The sequence below is a fragment of the Misgurnus anguillicaudatus genome, chromosome 5, assembly GCF_027580225.2.
Source record: "Misgurnus anguillicaudatus chromosome 5, ASM2758022v2, whole genome shotgun sequence".
NCBI classification, from domain to species: Eukaryota; Metazoa; Chordata; class Actinopteri; order Cypriniformes; family Cobitidae; genus Misgurnus; species Misgurnus anguillicaudatus.
Genome location: NC_073341.2, coordinates 30,443,437 through 30,466,258, shown reverse-complemented (window position 1 = coordinate 30,466,258; position 22,822 = coordinate 30,443,437). Strand labels below are relative to the sequence as shown.

Here is a 22,822-nt window from a genome sequence, read left to right as displayed (position 1 = left end):
CCAATACCGATAACCGATAACTCTTTATATTTGGGGGCCAATAACCGATATATATATTATTTTCACAATGAAAAACTCCCAGACCGCGGACATCTTGTCTTTGCGCTAAACTAGCATACTCTTCTTAAGCCTGCAACACGTGTCATCTTCGTGCTATGTCACAGAAAGCACAAATCAAAACTCCACATGGCCAGCAATGAGCAAGTGAAGTGGTTCAACAAACCAAAATAATCCATCATTTATCGGTTTTCATTTATCGGCCTAATTTTGCTATCAGACTGATAACCGATAATATTAAAAATATGCAGTTATCGGCCGATAACGATATGTCAGCCGATATATCGTGCATCCCTAATTAGGAGCATTGATTTCACTTTAATCCCAGTCTTTGACATGGCCTTAGTTAGTCAGTATTAAAGATATTAAAGATATATTTTTACAGGATATTCTTTACATTATGAAAGTTGATTTTATGTAGAAAAATGTCACATTTCATTTTATGTGAGTGATTAAAACACAGAAATAAATCCATAAAACCCACTGTTCAAAACAAAAAAATAGTAACAAAGCACTGTACAAAGTCAAAGCTCTTAAAGTATTTGTAAAATTACAAAGTATTAGGATGGTCTCAGTAGTTTTTAAATTTTTAAAGTAGATTTAGGGCCAGACTTACTAAACAGGGCAAATTAGCGTAAGGACACAATTCCAAAAAAGTGCAGATGGGAGTGGTAATATCTGCGGGTTATTACTAAAAGACGCAAATTAAAAAACACAGGCGCAACAGCTGATTTAATAACCAACGCAATCTACTAGTTCAGGGTCTCAAATGAGCCGAGCTGATCAGCGCCACGGACATCACTGCGAAAATTCAGGGTGTGTAATCCCAGCTAATGAAGCCATAAGAATCTGAAAAGAACTGGAGGACAAAAAATGAAGGTTTACAAGAAGTTTTGTACGTATGGTATCGTGTGACGACTTCTAGTGACTCCTATTTTATTTACTTTAGCAAATAAAAATAACATGACATGGCAAATAATGTTTTTGAATTATATGTTCCTGTGGCATTCCAACTAAACTGTTACATGTTAAAAAAATCATCTGCCTTATATCACGCGTTCTTTGCGCTCTGTGATGTTTCTTTTTTTAGCAATAATTGCAGCCATTTCACGCGCTAAGCAATTTAAGACATGCTTTTTTCGTTGTTAAATAATGGTGCAAATACCAGTCATAACACGCGCAAACATTAGTAAATTGTGTTGCGTGAATCATTTGAATACTCTCCTCCCAAAAAAACTCCTAGAAATGCATATGCAATAAGGTCCGTCGCAAAAATAACTAGACCACACCTTTTCAGCGCTAATTATCAACTGGGCGTCGTTATTTAACGCCAAAATTATGGTTTGCGCTGGCGTAAGCTGCTAGTAAATTGACCCTTAATAAGTAGATCATTTAAAAAGAATAAAATTATATAATTTAGCTTGAAACAAAATGAAAAATGGTTCCTCATTTGGAATTTGCATAAGAGCATTGACTAAATAAACAAATGTATAATAGGAATTTAGGTTGTTTTTTACAACCCATTTGTGCACTACTAAGTAAAGAAAGAGCCTTTAAAACAGGACTTATGGTACTGCTTGGCACCGTTTACTACCGTTTACAAGTGCCATCGGTTTCTGTCGGCTCCTGTGCAGACGCAGTGCAACTGAAACCCATGGTTTTAGTGCGGGGTGTTATCCAGCGTGCTTTCGCTCAAACATGCTTTCCAACTCTTCCAGTACTGTCGCTAAATGTCATTGCCCCAGCCAAACAGGAAGTGGTGAGCCTGAAAGGAGCGACTCATAACAAAGTTGACGCTTCAGCTCAGTCAGTAAGCTAGCATTAGCGGTTTCCCGCACCGAGTGCACCAAGTGAATAAGGGACATAGACAAATCCTTCATGGGCTGAGACAGAGGGGCCTTCTCATTCAAGAGCTTTGCGCAAAAATCCATAATGAGCAAACTGACAGGAATTATTATGTGGAAGATCACAGCGACGCACTGGGAAATATGACCTCTCCCCCATTAAAGGGGGGCAAAGATTCTCACTATAATAGGCAGTATTGTAAACAGAGCGTTTAGAGGCCCGCCATTATACAACCCAACCAGGTGACTTCTATTTAGCCCACATGTAGGCTTGGGTTAACCTCTATTGTGTCATCAAAGCCTGTCAGTCGCAGAGCATGACAGCCTGCCTGTATTCATCTCTCTTTCGTCTTATTTTTAAATACCCATTCATAACTAGAGTTCGGGCCAAATTTCCTGCATTATTTATTCATGGAATTGCACGGGAGCGTTTGTGGTGGATCTAACCGATGTTTAAGCCCACCACATTTATGAAATCCATCCAATGGCTGTTTCCTGTAAGAGTGGGCTTTACAAAGCAGCTTATTTCTGATCGCTACAAAACAAATAGCATGAACTAAGAGGACCCTGAAAAATGAATCTTCATTCAATGTCCTTTGAAATGTGGGCAGTGTAATAGAGAGGTTTGCCAGTACTGGAGCACAGAGCTTGTCTGTTTGCGTGGTGTATGGAAGTGCAATAGGTGGGAAGGAAGAGTTGGCAGTGCTTTGAGAATCCCTGGCCTTTATCTTTCAACAGGCCGGGCTGCTAATAGCGTTCATATTCTTCCTGCTCTGCTCTGCCTAAATGCTCCTCATATTCCTCTGGGTGTGTTTCTCTCTCCCACAGGTCTTCTGGCTTTCAGACGGACATCAGCTCATCCTCTCTGCCCAGTGGCTTGAATGGATGTCGGGCATTGCACTCGTACCCCATCAAACAGGAGGACTCCATGGGATATAAACTGGGATCGGGATTGGGCGACTTTTCGGGAGGGATGTGCTCGGGTCAGAGGGAATCAGACCGTCCTGGTAGTGGCGGCAGCGGTAGCATAGCAACCGCTCTGTCGTTGTCGGCGATGGCGGTGACCGTGTATCCATTTAATAATGAAGATGGCTCCTCCCCGCTGTCTTTGTCCCCGAGCTCGCGTCACTCAGCACGGCTGAATGCTAGCGGGCTGAAGAGACGGTGCCTTTCCGTGGCCTCCCAGTCAGCTGCCGTGGCAGCCTCGGAAGGAATCGATATCGCCGCCAACATCTGCTCCTCCCAGATGTCAACGGTGGCGTGCGTTAACGGACTACGCACCAATTCGTCCTCGCCCACTACGGCCGCATTCTCCCGGCCCATCTCGACGACATCCCACAAGCCTCTCCCCACTCCCAGCCCGCAGGACAACTGTCAGCTTCCGTCACCCTCAGCCTCCAGCTGCCTCCTGCCCCTCACTTCTTCGTCGTCCACCACCTCAGTGTCATCATTGGAGCAGTGTGAGGACGTAGGATCCATGCAGCCTGGCATGGGGAGCAATGACGGGCTTGGACTTCTCATGCAGCCCGGTAACCTGCTAGAGGGCTGTCAGCGTGGAAATGCTGTCGGTACGGCATCGCTGAAACAGGAACCAGTAGATGAGTTCTCTCCAAGTGAGGAGGAGCTCTATCAATATCACCATTTGACGAGCCGTGGAAACCACCAGCACGGCCACCAACGCAGTGGGCATCCCCACCATCACCAGACTGGCCCCCCGCGGCCACCCATGCCCCCTCCCTACCACCTGCACCAGTACATGGGCTCCGGCCCAGGAGCTCTACTGCATCTTCAAAGTCAGCAGTCGCCACCCTCAGGCTTGCTGGCACAACCTAAAACCACAGGCCTGGCAGAGCAGCAGGTGGGCGACAGAGAGGATGCCAGTGGAGTATTTAGCGATAAGCAAATATGCCGCTGGATTGACTGCAGTGCGGCGTATGAACAGCAGGAAGAACTGGTTAGGCATATTGAGAAGGTCCACATTGACCAGCGAAAGGGCGAGGACTTCACCTGCTTTTGGGCCGGATGTGTCAGGCGGTACAAACCCTTCAACGCCCGCTATAAATTACTTATCCACATGAGAGTGCATTCGGGTGAGAAGCCTAACAAATGCATGGTGAGTGTCCACAGCTTATTTAATAAACTTGCTGTCAGTGGTGCACAATATTCTTCCCACACTGTCCTGTACTTTCAAAAAAATACACCTTTATACCAAAAAGTGCATATTAGTACCTTACAGGTACATATTGATAGCAAATATATATATATCTGTATCTTTATGGTACATATTAGAACGTGTTTAAAGAATACTGCCATAGTGACAGCTTGAGACAATTTATTGACTATGCATTTTTTTTCTGCCAGTATTGTGCTCTTTATGAAATTATGGCATTATAAAATCTAGAGAGGTGATTTATAGCTAGAGACAGGGTAAAATAAAAAGCCATGAAAGATGTATATATAATGTAGGGTATTGGAGTTGTTTTTATTGGATTCCTCCCTGACTTTATTTTGGGTGGCTATGAGTGGCCATTATATATTTTTATTAACGGGGTCAGTTTTTAACATTCGTTTTTTTTTTTAAGTATTAGACACAGAGGACAAATTATTCATCTTATACAATTAAGCTTTATAAAGGCCCCACAAATCCATTTTCTTTTATTCTTTTGTCTGCATAAGATTTGATTTGGACGTTTATGGAAAATCTCTCCAAGCGTCCTTTTTCTAACAGCTTTCAACAGCCCACCTATGTCTTTTTCCTCTCGCTTTTTTCGCAACCCTATCGCATGGCATAAGAAATTATGATTTCAACTGAAAGCTCAGCTAACTTTTCCACTGACGGGTTTAGTTATTTAATTGGACCTGTAGTCTAGCTGTATAAATAGTGTTGTGGTGAAACCCAAGTCATCCAGGTAAAACGCTCAAATTCCACAAGTCAACACTCTAATCAATGTCAAAGTGCCTTTTCTAACAATCTCAACACAGATGGAAAAAGAGCTCCATCTCCACCAACGATTGAGTCCAAATACACAATTAGTCCGCAATTTGTATAGGGTGAAACCGTGTTTATTTTCTTAAGATCTTTTTCTGTCTCTACCTCTCAATCTCTTTCTCTCCCTCTCAAAAAGTGATTGAGATCTTTAAAAAAAAAAACGTACACATCTGTTTAACATAACCAAACAATGCATGCACTTGATCCCTTTAAATGTGAGGTTTAAACGTTTAGCCGTCCCACAAGTATTAAGCGAATTGGCTCTTTATCCAAACTAAACACTTGGAAAAATGTAGTAGTCTGTAAGAACGGAGCCGCAGAAGAGATGGCAAGTGAAATTCCCCCTTCTTGCTCAATCACTGAATGTTTGATTTTGCATTTGATATTTTCTATTCCATATACAAGACCCTGTCCAAAAAGCCTTTTATTTTACTGATACTTAAACGGCTTGTTTTAGAAGTCGGCCTGTTCTTACAAATCCCGTGATACCTTTAAGTATCAAAGTAGTTTGCTTAGCTATATGAATAAGAGACAGCTATATTCTAATATGCGGAAAATGTTACTATAGTAATATTTATGTTTGCTAATATAAAGTTCCTTTAGAGGGGTTTACCCAAAAATTTATATTCTGTTATCATTTACTCACACTTGTGTTGTTCTAAACCCAAATGAGTTTCTTTATTCGGTTAAAGATATTTTAATAAATGATGGTAAGCATAGTTTAAAATTAGTGTTTTTTCCTACTATGGAAGTCAATGCACTCTAAAAATGGCTGGGTTATTGTTGACCCATAACGAGTAAATGTTGGACAGAACACTCTGCTGGGTTAATATTGACCCAATGCTGGGTTGTTATACCCCATGGTTGCATAACAACAACCCAACATTAGGTAATTTTTTAACCAAGCCATTTTTAGAGTGTGGGTACCGTCAACTGTGTGGTAAGCTTTATTTATTAAATTTTTTATCTTATTTTGTGTTCAACAGAATAAAGAAACTCATACAGGTATGCAAAACATGAGGATGAGTAAATGATGACAGAATTTTCATTTTCGGATGAAACTATCCCTTAATTGAGGACCTTTGTTCGGATATTGGTTTAGCAGCAGGATCAACAAGGATGTGACTGGATCTGTGCATTTTCGGCAATGTTTGTAGAATTCATAAATACAGTATTATAGCTTAAAGGAAAACACCACCGTTTTTTAATATTTTGCTATGTTTTTACCTCAAGATGAATTATAATACATACCTATGTTTTTTCAATGTGTGCACTTTTAATCTTTGTACAGGGCTTTGTGAATGTGTTAGCATTTAGCCTAGCCCCATTCATTCCTATGGCTCCAAACAAAAGTTTTATTTTGTGCCACCATACTTACTTTAAATAGGGAAAAGATGGAAGTGTTTGGTGGCTTCTAAATTCATCCCTGTTTGGAACCATAGGAATGAATGGGGCTAGGCTAAATGCCAACACATTCACAATGCACTGCACAAATATTAAAAGTGCATGCATTTAAAAAAGATAGGTATGTATTAATTCATCTAAGTTGAGGTAAGAACATAGTAAAATATTGAAATATGGTGGTGTTTTCCTTTAAAGTGTGTAAGATTGTATCCTACCATTGGTCCCTTGTTGTTGTATGGGTTTAATTTCAGTTTTTTTTTTTTTTTTATAAAAACCATAATCTGTCTCACTTTCTTTTACAAGCTTATGATGTACAGCAGTGCTGTAGGGTTCTGCTCTTTCTCTTGAAACGTTGCCCAAAGTATGTGGCAAAACCGGCCCTAATGTTAACAAACACTTGGTTTATTTAGGATGCTTACCAGAAACGAAGATAGAAACAAACCAGTGTATTGTAGTAAAAAGGCTGAATGCTGTCGCTGGATATTGTGAAGGCTTCTCACTATGTAAACTTAATTTCCTTCATTCTCAGGCAGTCGGTATCCTGGACTAGAACCAAACATGCCTTAATGTTTCCTTTCTGGATAAGAAACATAATTTATAGTCAGGTCATTAATTCATAGGTGTGATGCACCTCACTTAACAAACAAAATGTTTGTGTTAATGGTGTAAATGTACCAGTATTATTCCATAGACCGGATTACATTTGCATTTATCCGTGACAGATGCTTCTATCCAAAGTGACTTCCAAGCTCTTCATTTTATCTGCATGTGTGTTCTCTGGGAATCAACCCCACAACCTTTAGCGTTGAGTTACAGGAACAACGTATCAAATGGTGAATAATATTTAGCTAAATAATATTTTAACGAATATCATCATATACTTTGGAAACATTGGGTCTCATTTAATAATTGCGTACGTTTTTCATATATATTTATGCATTTCGTATTGAACTTCTCACGAAAACTTTCCGCATTTGTTCTTATACTTGTTCTTACGTTAGTGAATTTGGAGTGTTCCACATAAGCGCCCGTGTGCACGAGGTTGGTAATTTGCATAAAACACGCCCAAACCAGCTCCATGTAAGGGCTTTCCGTAGCGTAGCGCTAGTTCACAGAAAAGAAATCCATGATCATATTTATTATCGGTAAAGTTCTGTTTTGGTTTGCATTTTTTATTTGTGAGGTTTTGCTGTCGCTGGAAGAACAGTGCTGTCCACCGACCGGAGTAACAGTAAATAAGTATTGGATGCGTTAACAAATATGACATTAAATTAATATGACAGAGACACGCATCTGTATCTAAAATAAAACAGACAGGAGATCAAGTGATTGATGTTTGGACTCCTCATTACATTTACATGACGTTTACATTAGGCATTAAGCAGACGCTTTAATATAGATTTAAAAAGTGAGGAAGGAAAGCGTGAAGTTTGTCATTACGTGCATCATGTTTATAGATGGTTTCAGCAGTAACAACATAAACAAGCGGCTGTCGTGGTCCGCACGTAACTTCCGGTAAACTCCGCTAAGAATAAATAACAACAAAGTTCTTTAAACGTAGTTTATTTATATAACAAGCAAAAAACAAGACATAGATTACCTAGGAAACCAAACATTTGTTATTTTCGATGAGGCATTTGTTCAAGAGATCAGTTTAGCAACTAGTCAGACCATTAAAATAAACGAAACCGTAAGTAAAGTTCGGATCCAGACGTGTATCGCATCAGCGCACGTGCGTCCGATGAAACCGTCTATATGTGTAGAAAAATAAGTAGGCTATAATAATGTGTAATATAATGTATATAATAATAATATAGATCATGTATAGTAATATATAATACAGAACATATTATAATATAATATATAATCATGTAAATTTTATATATCAACATTATTATAAACATTATAATTATAGCCTAGTATTATACGTGCTTATTGCGTTTGAGTGGTTTTAGGTTTTCTTGAATTTTTCTGTACATTTAGAAGGAATTTTTATGCGAAAGTTTTTGTTGAATCACGATTTGTTCGTGAAAACATGCGTACGCACATCTCACGTACAAATTTGTGCGTACGGATGCTTAGTGAATGAGACTCAATATCTTCCTTAGATGGAAAATAGGGCTGGGTATTGTTAAGAATTTCGCAATTCGATTCGATTTGGATTCTTGAGGCTTCGATTCAATTCGGTAATGATTTACTTGCTTTGATATCGATTCAATAATAATGTGTGTAGTATTACTAATGTTTGATCACGTTGATGGTGCATGCTTGAAAGAAGTGCTGCTGTTTGCCATCTTTGATCTTTCTGTTTTGATAAAGTGCGTCTTGTACAACGCTGAACGCTCTCACTAGAGTGTTGCCCACAGCGCCGCCACTGGCCGGGGGCTGAATCGATTCATAGGATTTGATGAATCGATATTGAATTGAGAAACAAATAATTGCAATGCATTGATGAATCAATATTTTAACCCAGCCCTAATGGAAAATGGTGCATACTTTGATGTAGTAATCAAAAAAGTTGTTGTATTTAAGATGATACTGGCCTCAGAAAATTCATACTGAGTACATAGTGTGTACTACACGCAGTGACTGCCTTCCTCTGACTTCCTCCGGAAAAGATTTGTCTGAAACATGTAGCATTCTCGGCCCTCGCAATATACGAAGACGTTTTGGAATCTGAGCTATTTGCGCAGAGGAAACCGATGAGACATTTTGATTTAGAAGCGAATCTCTTCAGAAAACCCAGCTAATCCCTTTATTATCTTTCCAACTGCAGATTCCTCGGAGAGCGCACGAGGCACGTTTCCCTCGCATCCAAACACAACACTCCCTCGTTCCTCTCACTCTCTCTCTCTCTCTCTTTCCCAGCTGTGCTGCGTTTGATTTGTATCGTGCAGCGCCTTGGCAGGGAAAAGTCATTATCACAAACACAGGACGGGGTTCTGACTCTCGGCTTTGTCACCGTCCATACCTGGATGCGGTTTATGCTCCGGCACGTAAAACGCGGGTACATCTGCAAGCAGTGAGCTCGGCAAATCGTTCTGCCAAATTTCAAGGCACTGCTTGGTTCCCCCTCCCCAATTAAAAAGCACCGCAGGCTGTTTTGTAGTAGTCGGACAGCAGAGGGTAATGTTATCTAAAAGGAAACAACATAATCTTACTGCAATATCCTGTTGTGTTTCAGGCCTAATTCAAGTGTTGTTTTAGTTTATTGCTTTTATGCCGTTCTGGTCTGCATTAATATTAAAAATATATCCAGCAACTGGTGTCCTGACACTGGCCCAGTACTGGAGTCAACATTGGATTTTGATTCACCTATCACAGTAACCTTATGTAGATATTCATCAAAGCACTTTTAATATTCCAGCGATGCCACTTACTCTCTTTAAAACAAAGGTGCTTAAAAGGTTTTTCACTACAAAGAACCTTTTGTGAACCAGTAAGGATCTTCAGATGATAAAGGTTCATTATGGAACCATTTAGTCTATATTCAGTTTTATTTGTTGGATGTTAGTGATTATTTATTTAGTGAGTTTATTTTGGAATATATTTAAATTATATTACAGTAATATCTTGGCTTTTGTTTAGAGCGCTTGTACTGAGATTTAAGTATTTCACCACTGTAATCAATACAATGTTTTCTTGACTTTTCTGTGGTTTGTGCCTGCTGTGACAGGTTCGGAGATGGCAGTATATGGGCTTTGCTGTTTTGTTTCATGTGGTTACGAGTTCTCATAGTCATAATAACACTTTATATTAATTCCTCTGACCTTTTTAGATTTTACTACTTTGGCTTTTCCATGGCGACATTCACTCATACTGATGCAGATTATTTGTTTATTTTGGAACTGATTTTTTGCCGTTTTAATCATAATGTTCTTCAGCTGTATGGATTCAAGGTTGTTACAAAAATTGAATATTTCCCTTAGCTATGACTGTTTAATCGGTAACACTTTATAGTAAGGTTGTATTTGAGGAGCACAGATGCAAAAGCCACTAAATGCACTTATTATATGTATATCAAATTCTTTTTGCTTCAAATCCGCTTAATCCTGGCCTTAGGTATACGTAATTTAAAAAATACTGCTGTGTTTTTATTAAGAGGCTAATAAAGAAAATGCTCATTTACAAGAAAACACGTCAGAGTTTTGGGTATTGCATCTGAGCTCTTTATTTGTTATCATTAGTTAATGCATTAGCTAACATGAACTAACAATGAACAATACAGCATTTATTAATCTTTGTTTGTTGTTTGTTCATTGCATTTTTTAAAAACTGAAGTCACCAGTGTTAAAATTAGTTAATGCACAATGAACTCACAAAAACAATTATATTGGCATTAACATTAACGAAGATTAATAAATGCTAAAAAAATAGATACTGCACTGTAAAACCTAACAGTTAACTTAACTCAAACCATTTAAGTAAACCGGTTACATTAGGCCATTTAAGTTTTAAAACATAAATTAAAGTACTGTGAACTTGAGTCATGTGCAATTATGCACTTATATTTAAGTAGTGTGAACTTAAATATAAGTGCATAACTGCATATGACTACATTTGTTTAAGTTCACAGTACTCAAATGTATGCGTTTTAAAACTAATGCAACCGGTTTACTTAAATGGTTTGAGTTGAGTTAGCTTTTAAGTTTTACAGTGTGGTCATTGTTCAAGCTAGCTAATGTCTATCTAATTGTGAATGTTACCGTTTAATCATATATTAAACAAATATTTTTCATTTATTTGTTGCTTTGTGACAAAAAGCCAACATTCAGAAATCATTTTCTATATATTCATAGATAAAACATTACATTGGTTGTGTTTGCGTCTGTGCAAGTATCAGTAATGCATTATTTATGTGGCACTTAATTTTTAACAGTCCCATGTTCTTTCATTTTTCATTTTATTAGATGTAGTCATCTTCATTGTTAACGGTGGGTTAACATTTAGCTTCCAAAAAAAATTTTCATTTTAGTATTGTTAACGAATATTAAGATTTACTTCCTGAACCACACCACAATTTAATGTGGCACCACCCTTAAAAATATGCATTAATTTCAAAATTTGAACGTACAGACTTTACTTGAAGGAAAATTGGCTGAAATAACCTGCTGGAAAAAGCATAGATCATGGAATTTCCTTTTTTCCTCCTTTGCTGGTGTGAAGCCGGCAAATATATAAAGATTTATTAGACTGGTTTTTGGAAGGGTGCTCAAAATTCTCCAGCAGCAGACGTTCAGACATACGGCCCGAACCTTTGCCAAGATGCAGTGTTTGGGGTAAATGGAGGCTTTTGTGAGCAATCAACACAGATGCTTGAGATGAAACGACTTGCGCCATTAGCTAATTAAAACACGCGGCCTGTGCATGAGCCGACTTTTCCTCTGAATGCGGGCGAAACACGAGCTGTCTGGGCTTTTACCCGACGAGGGCAGCAAGTGCTGTTGATACTAATGTTGATGTACTGTACTAGAATGAGCTGCTGACATCCAGACCTGACTACTTACTTAGCAACTGCCAATTCTCTGAGCTCCATTATGCTAGCAGGTAGCCACAGCTATCCCAGAGGGAAATGTTATTATGCTTTCTCATAGCTTAGGAGAATTAATGCCGTTCTCAGTTGTGTTTTGTTAAACATCAACTTGTCTTGCATGTTTCTCCTAAAATTCCTTAGGTGAAATATAAATCAACATAAACTTGACAATTGTTGACATGCATTAGGATTTAAGAACTATGAAATGAATGTTGTTACCAGTTTGGTTTGTTTTTTGTTTTGAGACATAAATCATTTTCAAATATGAATCATTTTTTAATTCATTTTCATTTCTGTACTGCGTTTCACAATTTTGTATTGTAGCAAAGCATGAATTACAGCAAATACACATCAGTACAGGAAGTAGAGACATAAGACTAAACAGAAGTTAATGAAATGTATACAATAATGTATGTGTACATGTACAGTGGTGATACTAACTGTGAAAATAGTCTTGAAATATACAGTTATACATATACAGTTATACACAATACATTTTGCAATGAAATGTAGGTTTATGTCATTATTTTATCTCATAGATTTTATCTCATTACCTTCTACAAATAGTAATTCATAAGTTAAAATTGATCTTATTTCTGATTTATTTACGGGTGTGCATCAAAGGTGCTACACACTTCTTCAAAAGTGAAGCCAAAATATTTTGACCGCCCTCTGGTGGCAGGCTGTAGTATGATCATAAACCCCGCCCTCTTCATGAAAATGAATGGAGAGCCGCAGGGATGACATAGGCTGTTTCTCAATATGCGTTCTTCAGCGATCTTGCGTCCTTGTGTTCTTGCACTACGTCATCATTTACCGTCGAAGTTCAATTCCAATTCTCAAGAACGCAAGTACAGAGGACGCATGAAAATACCCGGATGTTTTCTTGATATCGAGGATGCATCAAGTGCAGACTTGCGTACTGAAATTGCTTTACGCCCCAGAAGTCATTGCGGCAAAACAATGGCAGAGGTCAGGCGACCAACAGGAAGATCGCACGCATCACAATTCTCACAAGTGCATTCTGTGTTCTCGCGACCTTCTGAGTTCGTTCTTCCAAGGTCGCCTTGCAAGACCGATCTCCACGAGAACGCAAGTCTGTTCTTTGCGTTCTTGGAATTAAGAAACGGCAATATATAGTATTTGTAGGCCAACCCGGAAGTTAGCAGGACACTGGTTCACTCGCAAAAAAGCTCATTCATTTTTCCAATAGAAAAGCTGTGTTCATCTGTAGAGACTAACTTGTCGGACAAACGTGTAAGTGTCATAAATATTTGTTAAACACAGAGCTTTTTTTGCGATAATCCAAAACTCTATAGGAAAAATGTATGGGTTTTTTTTTGCGAGGGAGCCAGTATCATGCTAAATTCTAGGTTACCCTACAAAAATACATCATCCCAGGCTGTGGCACTCCGTGGGCTGTGAGCCAAACGTACTTTTAAGTGTTCGTTTTTCTAATAAGTTTGGTTTAATCTGGTGAAAAGGGTGTGTGATGACTTGGTTTGTGTAATTGAGTCAAATGAGAAAATGGTTGGGGCCTTGATACTGCGGCTTCACCTCACGATCACTACTGCGCCTCCAAATGATGTCATCGGCAGTGTTGGGGAAAGTTACTTTTAAAAGTAATGCATTACAATATTACGTTACTCCCCCAAAAAGTAACTAATTACGTTCTTAGTTACTTTTCATGGAAAGTAATACTTACGTTACTTTTAAGTTACTTTTGCATTATTTTTTAGTATTTCTATTTCGTATTTCTAGTTTAATTCAATAAATTATTTTTTACTTAAATTAATTAAACTGAAAAGTAACTCGCATTACTTTTTTAAAAAAGTAACTCAAATATTAATGTGTACATTTATAAAGTACTTTACTTGTTACTTCAGAAAAGTAATATTATTACGTAATGCACATTACTTGTAATGCGTTCTCCGCCAACACTGGTCATCGGTGCAAGATGTCAGCAGCTATTTTTGAGATATTTTGGCTTTTCTTTGGCATTTTTTTACAATAGAAATCTATGGAGACGTGATGGCCATATTTTTTACAGTCTATGGTCTGCACTGAAGCATGAGACTCCAGGACTGTTTCTAATCTGTATGCCCTGTCAGAGCTTTGCATTACGTGTGAATTGGTTTGAAGCTGAGGTTAAACCTTCACCAGGAAAGCTGTTCTGTTTGGTGTAGTTAATGGGAAGATCGGGGTGAATTATTACAGTTAAATCATATTGTTCATAGAAGTTTTGTGTAAGTGTTATAAATCTCACTTCAGTTTTTAAGTCCAAGTTTCCAGATGGAATCGCTGCATTTCATATAAAAAAGGAACGTGGTCAGAATAGTTTTTACAATAACAGCTCATAATTTGCAACTTTCAGCTCACCAATGTTTCAGCACAGTTACTGTTGAATTATAAATTTAATTTTATAATTAACAAATTCGCCTATTTATTTATTTTTTTGCCGTGCTGTCAGATTCAATGCGCGACTGGATTATCTTTCCGTCATACTAAAAGCTAAGCAACAGAGACCATATGTGATACAGTACGTATATTAGCATGATGAAACTGCTGGCATAAAGTGTCTAAAACTTGACAGGATACTGATGTTTTGGCCCTGGAATGAAAGGCATGGGAATTGATGGATCGTGCTTGTTTTCCTTGTCAAATACGCCAGGCCAAGTTCTCGTCAAGCTATGAAAGGTTTCCAGTCATCTTGTATTGTAATGCAATCCAGTCGCGCTGTCTCTTCTTTCTCTTCCTGTCTTACGTACTGCTACTTCCTTAATAGCTACTTACCGTGTAATCATTGTCAAATATCTGCTAGCTGTTTTTCTCGTCTGGTGGTTTGCTAGTATTAAAAGTCCATAAGTTGGTATCAAAGCACCATATATACATGTTTTGTGCTAATCACATTTGTCTGGAATGCTATATTTTGACGAAGCAATTTGCCCTACATTTAATTATGATCATGTACCTGAAATATGAGACGGGAATAGATGGCCACATGATTTTAGCGTTGTGTCATAACTGTCCAGACCCAAGCGCTTAATTAGTTTAACCCTGTAAGTGGGGCGTAGCGTCTAGTAATCCACAGAGGAAAACCAAATGGAAGTAATGCTCAAATTTTCCTCAGGCTCTTTCAAAGGTGGACATAGACTGGGGTACACAGTCCCTATAGTACATATACTTTGTGAATGGGACTAATGTAGCTCGACATCTTAGTTATGGATCTCTCTTTCTATCTCGTTCGTCTTAAAATTGACTTTCTAGCAGATTTTCTGAAGGTAATATAAAACTTGATCTCCATTAACTTAACATTTGCCCAAATAGCTATGGAGGCACTATTCGTTTCTTTTGGAAAATCACTATAAACGTAAGATGTTTTTCACCTAATTCACTTAATATACAGCTGCAGTGTTATATTATGTCATGATATGTGTGTATGTACACTATACATCTTTTAGTATGAGTAAAGATAATCAAGTCACACATTGCAAATAAATAAATGTGGGGGCTAATTTAGTACAGTGAACTCATTGTCATGTTTAAGAAACCAATTTGAAATGGTTCAAGATTTGTGACATGGTGCATTATCCTGCTGGAAGTAGCCATCAGAGGATGGGTACATGGTGATCATAAAGGGATGGACATGGTCAGAAACAATGCTCAGGTAGGCTGTGGCATTTAAACGATGCCCAATTGGCACTAAGGGGCCTAAAGTGTGCCAAGAAAACATCCCCCACACCATTACACCACCACCACCAGCCTGCACAGTGGTAACAAGGCATGGATCCATGTTCTCATTCTGTTTACGCCAAATTCTGACTCTACCATCTGAATGTCTCAACAGAAATCGAGACTCATCAGACCAGGCAATATTTGTCCAATTTTGGTGACCTTGTGCAAATTGTAGCCTCTTTTTTTCTATTTGTAGTGGAGATGAGTGGTACCCTGGTGGGGTCTTCTGCTGTTCTAGCCCATTCGCCTCAAGGTTGTGCGTGTTGTGGCTTCTCAAATGCTTTGCTGCATACCTAGGTTGTAACGAGTGGTTATTTCAGTCAAAGTTGCTCGGCCCATTCTCCTCTGACCTCTAGCATCAACAAGGCATTTTCGCCTACAGGACTGCTGCATACTGGATATTTTTCCCTTTTCACACCATTCTTTGTAAACCCTAGAAATGGTTGTGCGTGAAAATCCCAATAACTGAGCAGATTGTGAAATACTCAGACCGGCCCGTCTGGCATCAACAACCATGCCACGCTCAAAATTGCTTAAATCACCTTTCTTTCCCATTCTGATATTCAGTTTGGAGTTCAGGAGATTGTCTTGATCACGACCACTCCCCTAAATGCATTGAAGCAACTGCCATGTGATTGGTTGATTAGATAATTAATGAGAAATTGAACAGGTGTTCCTAATAATACTTTAGGTGAGTGTGGAAATAGATATATACTTGGGATAATTAAAGCCGTAACCATGTCTTGACATTATATTTGGTATATACAGAACACGTGTAGGAACATGTATCTAGATCATTTTTAAAATCTTGTACATGTGATTCAAACAATGGACGTTGCGGAAAATGTGCGTATGCGTCTTCTTCAGATGTGAAATGTATAAGTCGCAAATAATCTTGAAGTCATGTATGCGCATTATCGGTTGCCGGTTATGGGTCGACCCAAAACCAATATATCCAAGATCTTTGATGAGCTAAGAAATACAGTTGCGTGACTGAAGAACATGTTGTAAAGACAGATAAAATATTTGGCAACTGGTAGGAATGTGTTCTGTCTATACATTTGTTTCCTGTTTACTATCACAACTGTTTTTTTCACATTTTGAATGTGCACTTAGTAATATAAGTAATATTTTTGATGCAGCATCAAGTAATGCATTTTAAGGTACCAGTGCATTGTAGAAATGCACTATTTATAATTAGCCATGATTATTTTTTTCTGTAAGAGAAAGTGTCTTATATCAGCAAGGGTAGTGAAAAGGTGTCTCTTAAGTTTTGGGTATGCTTTAGTTGAGCGGTCACACATTTGTATTGAACAAATCTAATGTCTCCACATGGGCCTTTATGACCTGAATGTACACCGGGCTGGTCATGAATGTGTTTAATTTGGACGAGTATCTTTCTCATTGTCACTAGAGAGTTTGTTGACACACGGCAGATGCCAAATGCTAATAACAGTAGCCAGAGGAGTGTTTACATCACACCCAGCCTTGCCTGCAAACATTCACCATAAACCCCAGCATGTAAACAGACGGTCAGGATTGAATATTCCCAGTGTTCTCAGGATTCTTGGTTGAGGTGCAGATACCTCAAGTATCTCTCAAACCAAAACTACCCATTTAATAAACAGACCCATTAACTGAAGGCGTTATGTTTCTCCTCTAGCCCAAAACCACGTACCATCTTTGGTCTGACCAAAGCCCAAAACTTAGTCTTTCCTACAGCCTGCCTTTTTCAAACGGGTCCTCAGTGTTATGGACTATGACAGCGTTCTGTCTCATTTGTCATCTGCTGTCGCTCAGTTGAATGGAACCAGGGCAATATCTTCACCCGAGCTTATAAAATCAAACCCTTCACCACAGCAGATTTGGGGTTCTGTTATAATGTGGTGTGCTTTTACAATTCAAACCGAGTGTTATGTGGACCTCTGGCAGCACATAGTACGCTATACTGCTGACTCACAGCTGGGATTAAACAGGCCAATTAAAGCTTTTCCTATGAAACTATTCATACCCCGCCAGAGGAGCTGTCTGCGCCTGTTTACATTGTCAAGTCCACACATTCATTCCATCATTTGGTGTGAAGGTATGCATGGCTTAAACTGTGAATGGCAGCTTAGCCCACTGTTTATACAGTAAGTGCCTGAAACACTTTCTAACAACGCATGTAACAATAATACATTTAATTCTGCTTAAATAATTTCTAGTGATGTCATAAAAAACATTGTTAACAGAAAAAGTTAGCATTTGCCTGTATGCATCATAAGGCATACACTTGAGTGTGAATCATACCCACAAATTTGGCCTTGCAAGCACCTTGCCCCACCTTGCCTGTAGCCGTGCTACAGAAACACATGAAAAACAAACATTTTTAATAATCCAAATAATAACATATTCGGGTGATTCTCACGAAATTCTAACTTAAAAGGTATCCAGCATCAGATTTTTTTAAAAAGCTTAAAAAGTCTGAACATACTATAACCATTATTTTTAGAGGATTTAAAATTATTTCTTATAGAATTATTTCCTTTTTTAGATTATCATTATAAAAAATATAATTACCGCCACATGATATTACATTAAATATATGCATGTTTCGGTAATGAGAACTAAAAAGTTGTATAGGTACTATGACAAACAAAATTTCAACTTTCAAAAAATAAGAACTGCTTACCTGGTAGCCATCTTGAGTGTCACAGTCAATTATGTCCCTTCCAACATTTTTTTTTTTTTTGAAGGGCTTAAACAATGATTAAAAATTGTTGCGGAGGATGAGAAAATTGGTCTTGGACACATTTATATTCCTTATTAATGTCTCTACATTTACCAATGATCACCAAACACCACATGTTTCTTTACTGTAAATCTTTCTAGTATAACATGCACTGAAGCTTTTTATTTTTTAGATTTTTTAATTATACATTTTCCATGTCAAAGAAACAAAATCCAGTCATGGACACGTTGCGGTAATGAAAATGTTCCACTTAAATGTGGAAAAAAAAGTTAATTGGTTTGTATGATGTAATTTGAAATCATGTGCAAAATAGTACATGAAGAGATGTTTGTAACTGTATGCTTCTTATTTTGATACTCTTACTTATCAAAATGTTTCACCTCACAAGTCTAATTTTGCGAGAATCACCCATTCAGATTACTACACAACACCCTTGTGCTGTGACTTATTCACGATACAGTACAGCTTCTTGTACATTATTGCTTATATACATTTTTTTATCTTTTTTTTTGTTTCAAAAAGAGACACAGCGAAATTCACAATTTTACAGTGAGGGTCTAAATGAGTTTTTGACGAATACAGCAAATTACTGTGATCTCACATACTGTACTTTTGTTAGACTTTAAAGCATCACTTCTTTATTGCAGTCCGGATACCTGGGCGAAGTCTTTAAAATCTAAAGATGCTTGTTTACGCTGTGTTTGAATGTGTGCCTCTTCTTCATCAAATGATAAATTACTGCTGCCATGATCAGAAGAAAATGTACACAAATTTCCCTTCGAATTAAAATTTTCAAAGTTAAGTTTACAACAAATAGCACAAATATTTACAAAAGGTAAAGTGTAATAATAAGCCAAATTCACATAGAAATGAGGCGTGTTTGCAGTGAAAACAATCATAATGAGTTAATTCAACACATTTGTGCCTGGTTAAACCAGATTGTGTGTGTTTACAGTAGTAAATAAGAGATTTTGTCTTAAAATGACTCGTGACAAAGTGGTGCAGCTTTTTAGTTCAGTCTTTCAAATGGTGATTTAATGATTCTGACAAGATTCTGTGACCTCCAAGCTAATGTCAAATTAGATTTGTTCACCTCTTAAATCTGATTTGAAATGACAGACGTTTCTAATGTTATAAAGGATTGTATTTCTTAACAGATTCAAACATAACCATTAACAAACCCCAAAAAATCTCGGCGCAACATCCAGCCATTGTTTCCACCTTAGTGAAAAATTAGGAAAACAGCACGTTCTTGGGTTCCTTGAAGACTGGATATTTTTTTCTTCTTCAAAGCTTAAATACAGCCAGAGCAAGTGGCACGGATGAGCCAAATTTCATATTTCAGCATAGGAAAGCCAAGAATTAGATTGGGTCATGCATAATTTAATGCAAAGATGGAAAATGGCTATTAGGATTGAAAAAAACAGCTCTGTAATACAGTGAGCGCTTCACTCACAAATACCGAAAGGAGAGCGAGTGCCAACTTTAGACTCATATTACTGCTAAGGTAAACATTTACGTGATGAGTAATTACAAGTAATACTCCATAAATATGAAACCGTTTACTGCTGAACATAATGGGGTCTTATTATTTGGGTCAATTCCCTTTTCTCTTTCAGTTAAGATACTGATTTTGTGTGAGGTACACTGTCAGAAAAAAAAAGGACAAAACTGTGCCTTTTCTGTCATTAGTGGTCTCCTTAAAGGATAAGTCTATGTTCTTTAAAAAAAATTCAGATAATTTACTCACCACCATGTCATCCAAAATGTTGATGTCTTTCTTTGTTCAGTCGAGAAGAATTTATGTTTTTTGAGGAAAACATTCCAGGATTTTTCTCATTTTAATTGACTTTAATGGACCCCAATACTTAACAGTTTTAATGCAGTTTAAAATTGCAGTTTCAAAGGACTCTAAACGATCTCAAACGAGGCATAAGGGTCTTATCTAGTGAAACGATTGTCATTTTTGGCAGAAAAATAAAAATATGCACTTTTAAACCACAACTTCTCGTCTTCCTCCGGTCCTGTGATGCACCAGCATGACCTCACGTAATACGTCATCACATCAAGAGGTCACGGATGACGTATGCAAAACTACGCCCCAGTATTTACAAGTGTTGAGAAAGAGGACCGTTCCGACGTTGTTTTATGTCGAATGATACTAATTAATGTCTTTGTGTCAGTCACACGACCGGAGGAAGACGAGAAGTTGTGGTTTAAAAGTGCATATTTTAAAAGTGCATACGTTTGAAATCGTTTAGAGTCCTTTGAAACTGCGTTGAAACTGCAATTTTAAACTGCATTAAATCTGTTACGTGTTGGGGTCCATTAAAGTCCATTAAAATGAGAAAAATCCTGGAATGTTTTCCTCAAAAAACATAATTTCTTCTCGACTGAACAAACAAAGACATCAACATTTTGGATGACATGGTGGTGGGTAAATTATACACAACACATTAAAGTTAACATTTTTGGGTACAATGTTATACCCTAAGGACCTATTGTGTACCTTTAAAGACCTATTGTGTAATGTGTTAGGGGTACAAAACATTGAACTGTACCTTTAAATGTACAGTAATGTACCCAAATAATTTTATTTAATTTGATTGTAAGTATACTTAAACATTGTGTCTAACTGAGTATTATGCTGTTTATTTCAAACCTTTTTTTAACATTTTCTAATAATATTCACTTGGTCTATGAAGTTATTCAGAAAGATTTCTTTTTTAGTACATAATGTTACGTCTCATAAACTTATTCCTCTGTGGTTTCTCAGGATTTATTTTGTATGACGTATTAGCATTAAAAATGTGTGTAAACAGAAAATGTTCTGTACCGAAATGTGATCTGTTAAATTGCCCTTTACTGCACATTTGAGCAGAACATAACAAAACTGAAGCGCAGAAAGAGACTGAATACTGAAAAGGAAACACAACGCTCCCAAAAGACAACAATTGAAGCTCTCCATTGTAGTTAAATTTCATCACATTTACAAAGCTCTGATCCCACAGGGCACGAATGTTCTGATTCTGAATCCAACTATGCTAGATGCCTCGTGACTCCTCCACAGCGTCAACCAAACAGCCCCCTTAACACGTTTTACACCATGCCATCGTGACCTATTGTCCAATCCTACGTTTGTTTTCTTCACGATTCCGACAGCGTCCGTTACGCAGAGGTGTTTGACTTGGCGGCCCAGAGGCATTCTGGGATATTTATTTGTTGTCAGATTGGAGATATAGAGTGGGCATGAGACATAGCCAGCTGTGTCAACTCGCTTTCTACTTATACAGACGTTATGCCAACAGGGTGGAGAGCTTTAGAAAAGGCGGTGAGAGAATTGGCTGGGAGTGTGGACAGCCTACATATTCCTGACAGTGTCACATAAGAGATGTTGTTGGCCTATTTTGGAAATGCATCTCAAAGTTTGGAAGATGTTTGACGCAGATGGAGTTTGACATGACCCCGACAGCCACCTTATTTTATAAAGAGAGCTCACAGAGACGCGCGCCAGAGTTATGAGTGTGATTGTTGAGTTTGACCGCGGTCGTGCATGATCTCACTTTGCTAAGTTCAGCAAGTGTAATTCCCATCCGTAAATCGAATTTAAAAAGCCAAACTCACATAATAAAAGTGCCGTGTTTGTCACCAAGGCAAACAGGAAGTTTCTTCGTGAACAAATGTGAGTGTCTGTCATTGGCCACCACCACCGGTGAGAATAGAAAGCCAGCAGGTGTCAGTGAGTAGACGCGGACTGACAGGTCTCGGCGATCCGCGTGATGTCCGTTGTTGCCCATGCGTCATACCATACGTTTGCTCAAAGCGAGGACGCTGCAGTCAGGACGTTCTGCAGATATCATGTTGAGGTGCTTCGTTGCATCTAGCACTGTCTGGGTTCATGTTGCACCAAACGGGATAATTGATGGGTCGTTAGTATTGTAAAGTCATCAGGCTGAGTGTAATACTGTCTAATTAGCTATTGGAGATATTTGGGAAAGTGAGTGAACGGATACTGGAATGACAGATTGTGCTTTGTGTCCATAAGCCCATTGCGAGGTTTCATTTTTTTATTCAGTACTGTGCAAAAATCTTAGGCCACTACCATCAGACATGTTGTTTTAGAAGTTTTAATTTCCATCCATATTTATTTTTCAATCTATTTTATTAAAGGATTAGTCAATTTTCTTTAAAAAAATCCAGATAATTTACTCACCACCATGTCATCCAAAATGTTGATGTCTTTCTTTGTTCAGCCGAGAAGAAATTATGTTTTTGAGGAAAACATTCCAGGATTTTTCTCATTTTAATGGACTTTAATGGACCCCAACACTTAACACTTAACTCAACACTTAACAGTTTTTTTAACGCAGTTTCAAAGGACTCAAAAAACGATCCCAACCGAGGCATAAGGGTCTTATCTAGCGAAACGATCGTCATTATTAACAAGAAAAATAAAAAATATGCACTTTTAAACCACAACTTCTCGTCTTCATCCGGCTGTGTGACGAGCCAGTGCGACCTCACGTAAT

At 38.0% G+C, this 22,822-nt stretch overlaps 1 protein-coding gene across 4 annotated transcripts in view; it reads left to right on the top strand.

Annotated features, from left to right (window-relative positions):
• glis1b (GLIS family zinc finger 1b) overlaps nucleotides 1-22,822 on the top strand; it is a 102,697-nt gene that overhangs the window by 32,539 nt on the left and 47,336 nt on the right. For all 4 annotated transcript variants that reach the window (XM_055167707.2, XM_055167709.2, XM_055167708.2 and 1 more), the window contains one exon: nucleotides 2,730-4,014. In XM_055167707.2, coding sequence (XP_055023682.2) covers nucleotides 2,730-4,014 — 1,285 coding nt within the window. The remainder of the gene's footprint in view (nucleotides 1-2,729; nucleotides 4,015-22,822) is intronic.